Genomic DNA, 16099 nt, shown 5'->3' on the forward strand with positions numbered 1-16099 from the left:
AGTCTGAAGAAAGGAGGGTTAAGACTGTTATGTGGAATGGAGCATTTTGGGATGGTCACTTAGGCTGTGAAATAATAATAATAATAATAATAATAATAATAATAATAATAACAACAATAATAACAACAATAATAATAACAACAACAACAACAACAACAACAACAACTTCAGATCGTGCAGAATGAAGCTGCAAGAGCAATCATGGGCTTTCCCACATATGCCCATGTTACACCAACACTCCGCAGTCTGCATTGGTTGCCGATCAGTTTCCGGTCACAATTCAAAGTGTTGGTTATGACCTATAAAGCCCTTCATGGCACCGGACCAGATTATCCTAGGGACCGCCTTCTGCTGCACGAATCCCAGCGACCAGTTAGTGGATCTTCTCCGGGTCCCATCAACTAAACAATGTGGTTTGGCGGGACCCAGGGGAAGAGCCTTCTCTGTGGCGGCCCCGGCCCTCTGGAACCAACTCCCCCCAAAGATTAGAATTGCCCCCACCCTCCTTGCCTTTCGTAAGCTACTTAAAACCCACCTCTGCCATCAGGCATGGGGGAATTGAGATCCTCTTTCCCCCTAGGCCTTTACAATTCTATGCATGGTATGTATGTATGTATGTTTGGTTTTTATATTAATGGGTTTTTAATCGTTTTTAGTATTGAATTACTGTTGTACACTGTTTTATTGTTGCTGTTAGCCGCCCTGAGTCTCCGGAGAGAGGCGGCATACAAATCCAATAAATCCAATCTAATCTAATAATAATAATAATAATAATAATAATAATAATAATAATAATAATAATAATAATAATTATTATTATTATTATTATTATTTATTAGATTTGCATGCCGCCCCTCTCCGCAGACTCGGGGCGGCTCACAACAATAATAAACAGTATCCAATAAACAAAACTAATATTAAAAGAAGAAGAAATATCTACAAGCCCATTATATAAGACCATACAACACAAGAAAGTAGCAAGGGACACTTTAGATTGCTGCCTTTGAGTAAGTGATTACTTTGTTTTGCTCACTGTTCTATAGCTGCTCACCTCTAGGATGTGGGTAAATCTGATGACCTGCTTGTTTTGAGTCCATCGATATGGGTATTGTTTTGAGGCTCTTGGAAAATCCTTGGTCAAGTCACATGATTGCCAAGCCACTCCCACCTGGTCACACGACCGGCAAGCCACTCCTATCCGGTCACATGACCATCAAGCCACACCCACAAAATAAGCCACAATCACAGTGTGGTAGTAAATTTTTTGATAACCTTTCACTGAGTATATGCAATGAAGGACTATCAAAATTTTTACTACCACACTGTGGGCGTGGCTTATGCCCTGCATTTTCTTTCAACCTCTTTCAGAGCAAATTGGGTGCTTTGGGGTGGAGCTCCATTTTTGCTACCCCACTGCGTTCCCTCCGATCCGGGCAAAAGCCCACCCCTGAGTACATGCAGGGGTGGGCAGCAGGCAGGACGAGGTGGAACGCAGTTCCATGGGTGGAAATGAGGATGCGTGCGCAGCTCCAGCTGATCGGCAGCTGTCACTTCCTGGATTACCGGTCTCGGATCAGCTCTCCTGTTTTCCACTGCTGCTGCTGTGTCTGGGCTCCTTGCTTTTTTCCTCTTTCCTCCTTCCTGGCCTCGGACGAGCTTCCCTCTCTCCGGCCCGGCTCCCCTCCAGCCTCACGTGGCCACCTCCCACCTGAGGTGTAAGCAGAAGGCGTGAGTGGAAGCAACACTGGCAGCATTTATGCTTCTGGCAGCCCCCGTTCGCCTAGCGGGGGGGGGTGACCCAAGACCCAGCGCGGGAAACATGAAGCAAATTGTCACCCCAGCGAGCGACACTGGGAAGGTTGTAAGTCGAGGACTTAACAGTTCACTTGAACAATGATGATCGTTCAAGCCACTCCCACCTGGTCACATGGCTGGCAAGCCACTCTTACCCAGTCCCATGACCATTAAGCCACACCCACAAAATAAGCCACACCCACAGTGTGGTAGTAAAAATTTTGGCTGCCCATTCCTGAGTACTGTATATGTACACGCAAGCACACTCCCACTGCCCGAGAGATCAATTGGGTATCAAGCAGAGGAATCCAACTGTGCGGTTTACTAGGCGTGAAAAATAATGGGTCGCCCCGGTGTCACTGTTTTCCTTCCTCCCTTGGCAGATCACAGAGCTCTCCAAAGAAGTCTTCAAACTGAAAGAAGCCCTGAAGGATCTTTCGGAGCTCTCTAGTGGCGTTTCCCCTAAAGGGATCTTCTCACTCAAGGCAGAGAGCGAGCTGGATGTAATAACCTCCTTCCAGAGGAGGATTAAAGATCTGGAGCAGCAGATGATTGTGAGTATCTTACAAAGGAAGGAAAGGAGAACTAATGAGAGAACTCAAGGAGTTGCTTTAGGAGGGTCCTCCAAGCAACTTGGGAATCCCATTGAACGGGTCCAAAGACGGGCTACAAGAATGGTGGAAGGCCTTAAGCATAAAACTTCATGAACTCAACTTCATGAAAGACTTCGTGAACTCAATCTGTATAGTCTGGAGGACAGAAGGAAAAGGGGGACATGATCAAAACATTTAATTCAATTCAATTCAATTTATTAGATTTGTTTGCCGCCCCTCTCCAAAGACTCAGGGCGGCTCACAACAATAATAAAAACAGTATAACAATGGAACAAATCTAATAATAAAATTCTATTAAAAAACCCCAACAATTTAAAAACCATACAGCACATACATAACCCTTTAAATATGTTAAAGGGTTAAATAAGGTTCAGGAGAGAAGCATTTTTAATAGGAAAGTGAACACAAGAACAAGGGGACACAATCTGAAGTTAGTTGGGGGAAAGATCAAAAGCAACATGAGAAAATATTATTTGACTGAAAGAGTAGTAGATCCTTGGAACAAACTTCCAGCAGACATGGTAGATAAATCCATATAACTGAATTTAAACATGCCTGGGATAAACATATATCCATCCTAAGATAAAATACAGGAAATAGTATAAGGGCAGACTAGATGGACCAGGAGGTCTTTTTCTGCTGTCAATCTTCTATGTTTCTATGTTTCTATTAACAACGGAATAAACTCACTTGGTATTAAGTCAGAGTGAGGGCTGTTAAAACAGGGAAGCTCTCCTCAGGCAAGGGAAGAAATTGGAGATATTTGCGACCGCAGTGAATTCCACATGAAACAGTCTAAGCTGAGCCATTTCAGTTATATTTTAAATTTATTTTAACATAGAAACATAGAAGTCTGACGGCAGAAAAAGACCTCATGGTCCATCTAGTCTGCCCTTATACTATTTCCTGTATTTGATCTTAGGATGGATCTATGTTTATCCCAGGCATGTTTAAATTCAGTTACTGTGGATTTATCTACCACGTCTGCTGGAAGTTTGTTCCAAGGATCTACTACTCTTTCAGTAAAATAATATTTTCTCATGTTGCTTTTGATCTTTCCCCCAACTAACTGCAGATTGTGTCCCCTTGTTCTTGTGTTCACTTTCCTATTAAAAACACTTCCCTCCTGGACCTTATTTAACCCTTTTACATATTTAAATGTTTTGATCATGTCCCCCCTTTTCCTTCTGTCCTCCAGACTATACAGATGGAGTTCATGAAGTCTTTCCTGATACGTTTTATGCTTAAGACCTTCCACCATTCTTGTAGCCCGTCTTTGGACCTGTTCAATTTTGTCAATATCTTTTTGTAGGTGAGGTCTCCAGAATTGGACACAGTATTCCAAATGTGGTCTCACCAGCATTCTATATAGCGGGATCATAATCTCCCCCTTCCTGCTTGTTATACCTCTAGCTATGCAGCCAAGCATTTATTTTTAATTTCTCAATTCTCTTTTTGTGCTAGGAATCCGAGCGACGCCATAACAATATCATATCTTTGTACAGAGGACACCTTCTCTATGCTATCCAGGTGAGTTGCCCAGGTCTTCTTAATTCCCGACGGTGATTTACAAATATTTCATAAGGGTGGGTGGGAAAAAGAAGAATTTGGAATATGTTTGGGAGTGACCCAAAGTTGAGAGGAGGCGGAGGCTAGAGGACTGGACTGTGATATGAGTGTGAAGACACTGCTACTGACAGGGACCCTGTTGTTGGTTCTCAAACTTAGAAAAGAATAAGAGCCAGGGTGGCGCAGCAGGTAGAGTGCTGTACTGCAGGCCACTGAAGCTGACTGTTGATCTGAAGGTCAGCGGTTCAAATCTCATCACTGGCTCAAGGTTGATGTTAGTACAAGGTACATGGTTGTTAGAGTTTGCCATTGTAAACTACCTATTGTAGTCTCTTGTACTATCACTTTAAATATTTTGGGCTGGTTTGCCATAAGAGGGCGCCAGTACTCCTTCCCTCAATAATGCTTTAACGCTCATTTTGCTTTGCCTTGAGGGGGGGGAGTGTGTTTGCTTAGTGCTTATTATATTGTATGGCTTAGTTCTTGTTATGGATTGTTTCTGTTTTGTATACAGTAGTCCCTCGCTATACCGCGCTTCACCTACTGCGGCTTCACTTCATCGCGGGTTTTCAAGAAATATTAATGAGAAAAATCATTCGCGGATCTTTGCTGGTTCGCGGGTTTTTGAGGAAGTCGATCGGCAGATTTAAACAGCCTGCCGAACTCGATCGGCAGGTTTTTCAAAAAAAATATATCTAAAATTGTAAATACTGTATTTAAATACTGTATCTAAAATAAATACTGTGTGGGAAGGGTTTATAAACACTTAAAACAATGAAAACTTACCAAACAATAACAATATAAATACTTAAATAAGTACTATCAGTCGATAAATTCCCCATCGCGGATTTCACCTATCGCGGCCGGGTCTGGAACGTAACACCAGAGATAGGTGAGGGACTACTGTATATGTAAATAGTACTTATTAAGCATAACTAAGTCTGTGTCTTTATTTCTTTGGCTTTACCACACATCCACACTGTTAAAATTCTCTGCTCAGTGTATGTCAAAGGTCTCATAGCCTAGCTATACCGAGACATACCAACAGTTGACTCAGCCTTCCATCCTTCCGAGGTGGGTCAAACGAGGACCTGGATTGTGGGGACAATATGCTGGCTCTGTTAAAAAGTGCTATTGCTAACATGTTGTAAGCCGCTCTGAGTCTAAGGAGAAGGGCGGCATAAAAATCGAATAATAAAATAAAATAAATACGGCATTCAGTTTTGGTCGCCATAATGTAAAAAGGATGTTGAGACTCTAGAAAGAGGACAGAGAAGAGTGACAAAGAGGATTAGGGGAATAGAGGCTAAAGCATATGAAGAATAAGAACATAAGAACCTAAGAAGAGCCATGCTAACTCAGGCCAAAGCCCATTGAGTCCAGCATTCTGTGTCCCACAGTGGCCCACCAATTGTCCATGGTTGCAGGAGCTGGGCATGGCTAGTTTAATGAAAAGAAGGACCAGGGGAGACATGACAACAGTCTTCCAATATCTCAGAGGTTGCCACAAAGAAGAAGGAGTCAATCTATTCTCCAAAGCACCTGAGGGTAGAACAAGAAGCAATGGGTGGAAACTAAACAAGGAGAGAAGTAACTTAGAACCAAGGAGAAATTTCCTGACAATCAGAACAATTGATCCGTGGAACAGCCTACCTCCAGAAGTTGCAAATGTCCTAACAATGGAAGTTTTAAAGAGGATGTTGGATAACCATCTGTCTGAAGTAGTGTAGGGTTTCCTGCCTAAGCGGGGGGATGGACTAGAAGATCCACAGCTGACATTGGAACATCATCTTTCGGCTGTGGCGAGGAGGGCGTTTGCCCAGGTTCGCCTGGTGCAATAGTTGCGGCCCTATTTGGACAGGGAGTCATTGCTCACAGTCACTCATGCCCTCGTCACCTCGAGGTTCGATTACTGCAATGCTCTCTACATGGGGTTACCTTTGAAAAGTGTTCGGAAACTTCAGATCGTGCAGAACGCAGCCGCGAGAGCCGTCATGGGGCTTCCAAGATTTGCCCATGTTTCTTCAACACTCCGTGGCTTGCATTGGCTGCCGATCAGTTTCCGGTCACAATTCAAAGTGTTGGTCATGACCTTTAAAACCCTACATGGCATTGGACCAGATTACCTCCGGAACCGCCTGCTACCGCACGAATCCCAGCGACTGGTTCGGTCCCACAGAGTTGGCCTTCTCCGGGTCCCGTCGACTAAACAATGTTGTTTGGCAAGGCCCAGGGGAAGAGCCTTCTCTGTGGCGGCCCCGGCCCTCTGGAACCAACTTCCCCCCGGAGATTAGAACTGCCCTCACCCTCCCTGTCTTTCGTAAACTACTGAAGACTCACTTATGCCGCCAGGCATGGGGGAGTTAAAATATTCCTTCCCCCTAGGCCATTACAAGTTATGCATGGTATGTTTGTGTGTATGTTTGGTTTATAATAAGGGTTTTTAGTTGTTTTATTAAATTGGATTGTTACATGCTGTTTTTAATCATTGTTGTTAGCCGCCCCGAGTCTGCGGAGAGGGGCGGCATACAAATCCAATAAATAAATAAGTAAGTAAGTAAGTAAGTAAGTAAGTAAGTAAGTAAGTAAGTAAGTAAATAATAAATAAATAAATAAATAATAAATAAATAAATAAATCTCCAAGTTCCCTTTCAACTTCTTGTTGTTATTTTTATTATTGTTGTGATTATTATTACTAATATTTATTATTATTATTATTATTATTATTAATACTACTACTACTACTACTAATAATAATAATAATAATGTGAGCGCGAGAGAGAGAGCGCACAGGGGTTGCTAGAACATCTAGAATAGAATGAGCTGGATGTGTGTGCTTGCACTTCTTGTTGTTAGTTGTGAAGTCCTGTCCGATCCCATGGACCACGTTCCTCCAGGCCTTCCTGTCTTCTACCATCCTCTGGGGCCCATTTAATCTCACGCCGGCTGCTTCAGTGACTCCGTCCAGCCACCTCATTCTCTGTCGTCCCCTGCTTCTTTTGCCCTCAATCGCTCCCAGCATTAGGCCCTTCTTCCTTCTCACTGGGCAGTCAAAGTATCCAGGCAAACACACCCATGCTTGTTCCAAAGCTGCTTTTGGCTTTGGAGTTGAATATCTGCCCATCCCTAATAACTAAGGCGTCCAAGTCAGCTTAAAATTCCTGTACAAGCAATAAAACCCACTGTATAGAGCGCTGGGGAGACCACATTTGGAATACTGTGCTCAGTTCTGGAGACCTCACTTACAAAAAGAGATTGATAAAATTGAACGGGTCCAAAGACGGGCTACAAAATTGGTGGGAGGTCTTAAGATCTTAAACTTATCAGGAAAGACTTCATGAACTCAATCTGTATAGTCTGGAGGACGGAAGGGAAAGGGGGGACATGATCGAAACATTTAAATACAGTGATACCTCGTCTTACAAACGCCTCATCATACAAACTTTTCGAGATACAAACCCGGGGTTTAAGATTTTTTTACCTCTTCTTACAAACTATTTTCACCTTACAAACCCACCGCTGCCACTGGGATGCCCTGCCTCCGGACTTCCATTGCCAGCGAAGCGCCCGTTTTTGCGCCGCTGAGATTCCCCTGAGGCTCCCCACCAGCGAGGGGAGCCTCAGTGAAATCGCAGCATCGCAAAAACACAGAAGTCCAGAGGTGGCGTTTCAAGGACATCGGTGTTTTTGCGATGCTGCGATTTCACTGATGCTTCCTTCACTGGGAAACCCCACCTCCGGACTTCCGTTGCCAGCGAAGCGCCTGTTTTTGCGCTGCTGGGATTCCTCTGCAGCATTGCAAAAACCCGGAAGTCCAGAGGTGGGACGTCCATGGAGGGAAGCCTCGGCGGAATCCCAGCAGCACAAAAACGGGCACTTCGGCTGGCAAAAGGGGTGAATTTTGGGCTTGCACGCATTAATCGCTTTTCCATTGATTCCTATGGGAAACATTGTTTCGTCTTACAAACTTTTCACCTTAAGAACCTCGTCCCGGAACCAATTAAGTTTATAAGACGAGGTATCACTGTACATGGGGTGGACATAATAATGGAAACACCTTGCAGCTCTTCCGTGGAATCCAGATTTGTGAAGCTCTCTTTGAACAGTTTTTGTGGAAACTGGGTTCTGTATGTGTCTATTGAGCTCTGCAGTGATTTTAGGAGCTGTGGTCTTGCGATCCGCTCTAACAATTCGCTTTAGAATCTGATGGTTTCTCTCAGACAACTTCGACTTTCGACCAGACCTGTGCTTGGCTGAGGACGTTTTCCCTTCTCTTTCAAAAGCAGTCATTACTTTTGAGATATGACCTCTTGAAATGCGAAACATCCGGACACTTTCTGTTACACTAGCGCCTGCCATTCGAGCACCAACAATTTGGCCTCTTTGAAACTCTGAGAAGTCTGCCATTTCTAGAAGGTTATAACCCATTTCCTTAAATTTCTGTTTAAAAAAAGGTAGTTTAAAAAACATATCAAATAACAGAATTAATAAAAAAACACATAAAATATGTCATGTTTTGATTGATTTGAACATGTTCAAACATTATGATGCCAAAAAGTCAAGTGTTTCCATTGTTTTGTCCACCCCTGTATGTTAGGGTTAAATAAGGTTCAGGGGGGAAGTGAACACAAGAACAAGGGGGCACAATCTGAGATTAGTTAGGGGAAAGATCAGAAGCAACATGAGAAAATATTATTTTACCGAAAGAGTGGTAGATGCTTGAGAACAAACTTCCAGAAGACGTGGTTGGTAAATCTACAGTAACTGAATTTAAACATGCCTGGGATAAACCTAGATCCATCCTAAAATAAAATACAGGAAAGAGTATAAGGGCAGACTAGATGGACCATGAGGTCTTTTTCTTCCGTCAATCTTCTTTCTTTCTTTCTTTCTTTCTTTCTTTCTTTCTTTCTTTCTTTCTTTCTTTCTCTCTCTCTTTCTTTCCTTGTTTGTTAGTTTGTTTGTGTTGAAAGGGACCTTGTAGATCATCTAGTCCAACCCCCTGCTCGGGCAGGACTCCCTATACCATTTTCACGGACTCCACCTGTCTAGTCTGGAGGACAGAAGGGAAAGTGGGGACATGATCGAAACATTTAAATATGTTAAAGGGTTAAATAAGGTTCAGGAGGGAAGTGTTTTTAATAGGAAAGTTAACACAAGAACAAGTGGGCACAATCTGGGGTTAGTTGGGGGAAAGATCAGAAGCAACGTGAGAAAATATTATTTGACTGAAAGAGTAGTAGATGCTTGGAACAAACTTCCAGCAGACGTGGTTGGTAAATCCACAGTCACTGAATTTAAACATGCCTGGGATAAACATAGATCCATTGTAAGATAAAATATAGGAAATATTATCAGGGCAGACTAGATGGACCAGGAGGTCTTTTTCTGCCGTCAATCTTCTATGTTTCTATGTTTCATAATCTCATCTTTCCCTGGTTGTTTTTTTTACTGCTCTCAGGGTCACATGGATGAAGATGTCCAAAGAATCCTTTTCCAGATCTTGAAGATGCAAAGTCTCCAGGAACAAGGAAGATGAGATGAGGCGACGGGTCGCAGACTCGAACCCAGGGTGGGGTGGGCAGGCTGGACATTTCCTTGGGAGGGGGGGGGAAGGTCAAGGTCAAGGTCACACCAACTATCCAGTCCAACGGTGAGCCAGGAAGGCAGTAAGAACAGCTGGAAACCCAAATGCCTTTGAATCGCTTCACAGCAGGCTCGGGAAATCCTTGGCGCCTTCTGTTGGCACAGGTTTGCGGTGGCCAAAGCTCTCCCGGTTGAATTCCTGCCTGCCACCCCAATATTAAAGGCTACAGGGTCATTGCAAGAGGAGGGGTAGAGTAGAAAGAGAGAGGAAAGATCGACAGGGCCGTGACCCCTAGTGGTCAGCTGTTTATTTCCACTGCATCTAATGGCAAAAAAATAATAATAGTATTTTAATCCCTATGCTTCCTTACTGGGGAATCTCAAGCCAGTCGATCTCTCTGATCTCGGACTACCTGCAGGGTTGTTGTTTTGGTAAAGCGGGGTGGGAGGGAGGAATACATAGCTTTGAGTTCTGTACCAGGGTTTCTGTGTGTATGTGTGTGTGTGTTAAATGGTTGAGTTGAGGGCAAGGGTGGGCTTCAAAAATTTCAGCAAGGGGTTTTTCTGCCCGGTTCTTGGGTGGGTTTGGCCTAGTTAGCTTCCTGCAGCACGGCTGGTGAGGTGGGAGCGTGGGTTTTTGCCCTCCCTGGGCTCTGGAGGCTTCCTTTGAGCCTAAAATGGCCTCTTCAGGCTCCCGACGCCCTCTGGTGACTGGGAACGGGACTACCAGAGGTTTGGAAAGGCCCGTTTCCGGCCTTCCCAAACTTCTGGTAAGCTTGTTTTTTGTCCCTCCCGGAGCCCCAGGCTCTGGAGGGTTTCCTTGAGCCTCCAGGAGGGCAAAAATGGCCTCTTCAGGCTCTGGAGGCCCTTTGCAGGCTGGAAATGGGACTATTGGAAGTTTGGAAAGGCCCGTTTCCAGCTTTCCCAAACTTCCGGTAGGCCCATTTTTTTCTGCCTCCATGATCTTCAGGCTCCGGAGGCTATCTTGGAGCCTCCAGGTGGGTGAAAATGGCCTCTTCAGGATCCAGAGGCCCTTGGGAGGCTGGAAATGGGACTACCGGAAGTTTGGAAGTCCCGTTTCCTGCCTTCCCAAAGTTCCAGTAGGCTCATTTTTTGCTCTTCCCAAGCCACCGTACACATCCTGCATTTACCTGTATCCAAAACTGTCCGCATGGGGACTCCTGGGAGAGGCGGGGTGGGCAGGGCCAGCCAGAAGTGGGATTTGGGGGTTCTCCGAACTGCGCAGAATCTTAGCTAGAGGTTCTCCTGAACACCATAATTGAAACCACGTCTCTTTTTAATGTGTTTTGTAGCACATACGGAAAAGCAGCAGAGCGGCCATCTTGCCACTTTTGCCCTCCCTGTTTATGTAGAAAAGCAGTGGGAGAAAAATGTAGTTAAAACAAAAAGTTTAACCACTGAGAAAAGGCAAAGTTAATTCTCGGTAGTCCTCAACTTAAAACCAGGGGCGGATTGCTCCTACCGCTGCTATTGATGTGATGCGTGTGCAGCTTTGGATGTCTTGCGTGCACGCATCCAAGGTTGTTTTTGCTTTCGCATATGCGCAAGAAGAAAAATCTCGCGAGGGGACACAAGTGTGTATGAGTTTTCAGTGATTTTTTTCCTTCCGCACATACGTCCCCTTGCAAAATTTTGCTTCCTTTATTTTATTTGTTAATTGGGTTTGTATGCCAACCCTCTCCAGGGACTCTGGGCGGAACCAAAATACGCTGGCATGCGCATGCATGCAAGACACTCAAAGCACCACACTAGTGTTGGGCGAACCCAATTCGCACAATTCGGGTTCGTACCGAATTTTGTGATGTTCGTGACGCTGAACCTGAACCCGAATTTTTAAAAAACTTTGGGCAAAGTTCGGATTTGGCGTTCGCTCAAACACTGCAAAACGCCGCTGCCCAGGAGGGAATCCCATCATGGCATTCCCCACCTCCTTTTGCTTGCAGCGCTGCAAACAAAAGGAGCTGGAAAACCCCACGATGGAATTCTGGGGGCGGAGCTTTGACGTCACATATACAGTGATACCTCGTCTTACAAACGCCTCGTCATACAAACTTTTTGAGATACAAACCCAGGGTTTAAGATTTTTTTGCCTCTTCTTACAAACTATTTTCACCTTACAAACCTACTACTGCCGCTGGGATGCCCCGCCTTTGGACTTCCGTTGCCAGCGAAGCACACGTTTTTGCGCTGCTGGGATTCCTCTGAGGCTCCCCTCCATGGGAAACCCCACCTCCGGACTTCCGTGTTTTGTGATGCTGCAGGGGAATCCCAGCAGGAGAATCCCAGCAGCGCAAAAATGGGTGCTTCACTGGCAACGGAAGTCCGGAGGTGGGGTTTCCCAGCGAGGTGAGCCTCAGTGAAATCGCAGCATCGCAAAAACACAGAGGTCCGGAGGTGGGGTTTCGAGGACTTCGGTGTTTTTGCGATGCTGCGATTTCACTGAGGCTCCCCTCGTTGGGAAACCCCACCTCCGGACTTCCGTTGCCAGTGAAGCACCCATTTTTGTGCTGCAAAAACACAGAAGTCTGGAGGTGTGGTTTCCCATGGAGAGGAGCCTCAGGGTAATCCCAGCAGTGCAAAAACAGGTGCTTCGGATGGCAAAAAGGGGTGAATTTTGGGCTTGCACGCATTAATCGCTTTTCCATTGATTCCTATGGGAAACATTGTTTCGTCTTACAAACTTTTCACCTTAAGAACCTTATCCCGGAACCAATTAAGTTTGTAAGACAAGGTATCACTGTACTTCTTCCTGACCTCCCTTTGTTTGCTTAGAAGAAAGGGCAAAAGCATCGCTGGTTCTATAGTGTAATGGTTAGCACTCTGGACTTTGAATCCAGTGATCCGGGTTCAAATTTCGGTGGAACCTCCTTTTTAAAAAAATTTTTAATTTTTATTTTTTTATTTATGATCATCATCATCATCATCATCATCATCATTTATTGATTATTTCCATGGGCACATCGGGAAGGTCCCCTTTTGCCCGCAAAGAGCTGGAGGGTCCTTTTAATGCTTTCTTTTTTTCCCACTAAGAAAGCATTAAAAGGACCCAAACCCCTTTTATTATATAAAAAAGCATGATGATGATGATGATGATGATGATAATACTAATACTAATACTACTACTAGTACTACTACTACTACTACTACTAATAATAATAATAATAATAAAATAAAAATTTATTTTTTTAAAAAAAAAGCAGGTTCCACCAAGATTTGAACCCGGATCGCTGGATTCAAAGTCTAGAGTGCTAACCACTACACCATAGAACCAGCAATGCTTTCTAAGCAAACAAAGGGAGGTCCTTTCAGCAAAAGCAGCTGGGAAATCCCACAATGGGATCCCGGGGGTGGAGCTTCGACGTCACGGAGTGTTCGGGTTCGGGTTTGGGTTCGGCGAACTCACCCGAAATTCACGGCAAGTTTGGCTGAACCCGCCGAACCCGAACACCGTTGGGTTTGCCCATCACTACTCCACACGCAACTTTTACTACTAGTGCAACGTCCTTTACCTTTCTGGTAGCAACCCACATAGTGCTTCTAATGGTTTGTTTAACGACCAGAGTTAGAACGGAACTTATTAGAAAGTATTTTTCACACTTAAGACTGTTGCAGCCTCCCTGTGGCCTCGTCACCAAATTCAGACATTGGCAATTGACTCATATTTATGTCGTTTGTGGTGTCCTGGGGTCCCGTTGATACTCTTTTGCGACCTCCTGGCAAGTCGAGTCAATCGGGAATCCAGATTTGCTTAATAACCATGTGACTCATTGAACACTGTAGTGGTTCCCTTAACAGCTGTGTCGGGAACGGTCGGAAAATGTGGCACCATTCACTCAACAACTGTCTGGCTTAACAACAGAAATTTTGGGCTCTAGTGTGGTTGTAAGTTGAGGACTACTTGTATGGGAAGTTAGGGAGTCTGAAAAGAAGTTACTGCATCCGCTGAAATTTTACAGAGTGGGAAAAGCAACCTTGTCAAAATCAATTATGGCTTTCTACCAGTGCGGTAGGCAACTGCGCACTGGTGGCGGCTGCCAGATTGCGCAATTTGTGTGCGACCGCTTTGGTGTAAGTCCTATAGGCGCCATCATCTTTTTTCTTGAATTTTTCATATTTTTTTGCTTTGCGCGAGAGATTCCAGTGACTTTTTGCTTCTGGGCATGCGTGGAAGCCAAAAAAAATCACCGAAATCTCTCTCTTACGCGCGTCACCTTATGAAATTTTGGTGCATTTTTTGTTTCTTGAGCATGCACGGAAGCAAACCCACACTGGGGCACACATGCATGCATGCGAGACAACCGAAGTTGCGCATACAGCACACCAGTAGCGCCTGGTAACAGCAATCTGCCCCTGGTCAAGATGTCACATTAGGCGAGTGAGTTTAAATTCTTAAAATTTAGTCACATTTAATGTCTTTCAAAATTGAAATTGAGACCACATTTGGAATACTGTGTTCAGTTCTAGAGATCTCACCTGCAAAAAGATATAGACAAAATTAAACGGGTCCAAAGATCGGCTACAAGAATGGTGGAAGGTCTTAAGCATAAAACGTATCAGGAAAGAACTCAATCTGTATAGTCTGGAGGACAGAAGGAAAAGGGGGGACATGATTGAAACATTTCAATATGTTAAAGGGTTAAATAAGGTCCAGGAGGGAAGTGTTTTTAATAGGAAAGTGAACACAAGAACAAGGGGACACAATCTGAAGTTAGTTGGGAGGAAGATCAAAAGCAACATGAGAAAATATTATTTTACTGAAAGAGTAGTAGATCCTTGGAACAAACTTCCAGCAGACGTGGTAGATAAATCCACAGTAACTGAATTTAAACATGCCTGGGATAAACATACATCATCCTAAGATAAAATACAGAAAATAGTATAAGGGCAGACTAGATGGACCAGGAGGTCTTTTTCTGCCGTCAGTCTTCTATGTTTCTATGTTTCTATGAAATGGGTTGGGTTGGAATGCCCAACGACGGGAAAACTTTCAGTAGCCAGAAAAGCAAAAAATGCAGTTGTAGTCTTCCATAATTTTTTAGCCTGCGTTTGAGAATGGATCTCAGTTGGCTGAACTTCTGGATTTAAGAGTGCAAATAAGATTTCTCGCAAAATTATGCAACATCTTTAGTCTTTCAAGTAACTTCCGATAAATTAGAGTAATTTCTGCTAAAAAGAAAAATTCTTCCTGCACTGCGTTGGATATTGTCTGGGGTTCCTTTCGTTCTGCCTGTAGGTCTGATTTTCACAAAAATCAAATTGGCAGCCACAGTACAGATAGTCCTCGATTTATGACGGTTCATTTAGTGATCAAAGTTGCAACAGTACTGAAAAAAAAGTGATGTGTGACAGTTTTTCACGCTTACAACCACTGCAGCAACACCCCCAGTATGTTAGTAAGATAGTCTGATTCACTTAACAGCCACGTTCCTAACTTAACAATTGCAGGGATTCACTTAGCAAACTGGGGTAAGAAAGAACGTGAAGCAGAGCAAAATTCACTGAACAAATGTCTCACTTAGCAACGGAAATGTTGGTCTTAATTCTGGTCGTAAATTGAGGACTCCCTGTATTGTGATAGGAGTTCTGCTTTGGTTGAAACCAGGCGTCCCCAAACATGGCCACTTTAAGACTTGTGGACTTCAACTTGTCATTGAAGAAATGTCACTTCTCATCCAAGGAAGCTTCTTCAGTTCTAACCGAATGGTAGAGAACAATAGGATTTATATTCCTTGGGGTCCTTCTGTTTTCCACCATTCTGTCAGAACTGAAGAAGCTTCTGGGATGAGAAGCGAAACATCTTCAAGGAGAAAAGCACCTTTGGGACAACCATAACCTGGATGACTCAGAATGTTCATAGACCTCCATAGTCCCCTTCCATTGGAAGTCAAGTGACTTCCAAATATTAAGGTGAGTTGGTTTTTGCATTTAAGCCTGTGCGTGTATGTTGTCTGAAGGGTAGCCTAGGGCAGTGATGGCGAACCTTTTCCCCCCTGGGTGCCGAAAGAGCGTGGGCGTGCGCTATTGTGCATTCCCGAGTGTCCACACCCATAATTCAATGCCTGGGGAGGGTGAAAATAGTTTCCCCTGCCCTCCAGAGGCCCTTTGGAGGCCAGAAATGGCCTGTTTCCCAACTTCTGGTGGGCCCAGGAGGCTCGCGTTTCGCCCTCCCCCAGTAATGGGCAGCCAAAATTTTGACTGCCACACTGTAGGTGTGGCTTATTTTGTGGGTGTGGCTTAATGGTCATGTGATTGGGTAGGAGTGGCTTGGCGGCTATGTGACCAGGTGGGAGTGGCTTGAACGATCATCATCGTTCAAGTGAACTATTAAGTCCTTGACTTACAACCTTACTAGTGTCGCTCGCTGGGGTGACAATTTGCTTCGTGTTTCCCGCGCTCTCCTTCCTGGATCGTTCCCCTGACTCAGGCTGGGTAGGTAGGTGAACGGGTGCTGCCAGAGCATAAATGCTGCCAGTGTTGCTTCCACCCACGCCTTCTGCTTGCACCTCAGGCAGGAG

At 44.4% G+C, this 16099-nt stretch overlaps 1 protein-coding gene and 1 non-coding gene across 2 annotated transcripts in view; both read left to right on the top strand.

Moving 5' to 3' along the window:
* Nucleotides 1-9516, top strand: part of ANKRD24 (ankyrin repeat domain 24) — a 63004-nt gene extending 53488 nt beyond the window's left edge. The window contains 3 exon segments of the mRNA XM_070744085.1: nucleotides 2178-2348; nucleotides 3873-3938; nucleotides 9439-9516. Of these exon segments, the coding sequence (XP_070600186.1) occupies nucleotides 2178-2348; nucleotides 3873-3938; nucleotides 9439-9516 (315 nt within the window).
* Nucleotides 9517-12378: 2862 nt separating this feature from the next.
* On the top strand, nucleotides 12379-12450 carry TRNAQ-UUG (transfer RNA glutamine (anticodon UUG)). Its single transcript has one exon. It is a non-coding gene; the product is annotated as a tRNA-Gln (tRNA).
* The last annotated feature ends 3649 nt before the right edge of the window (nucleotides 12451-16099 follow it).

The sequence above is a fragment of the Erythrolamprus reginae genome, chromosome 1, assembly GCF_031021105.1.
Source record: "Erythrolamprus reginae isolate rEryReg1 chromosome 1, rEryReg1.hap1, whole genome shotgun sequence".
Classification (NCBI taxonomy): Eukaryota; Metazoa; Chordata; class Lepidosauria; order Squamata; family Dipsadidae; genus Erythrolamprus; species Erythrolamprus reginae.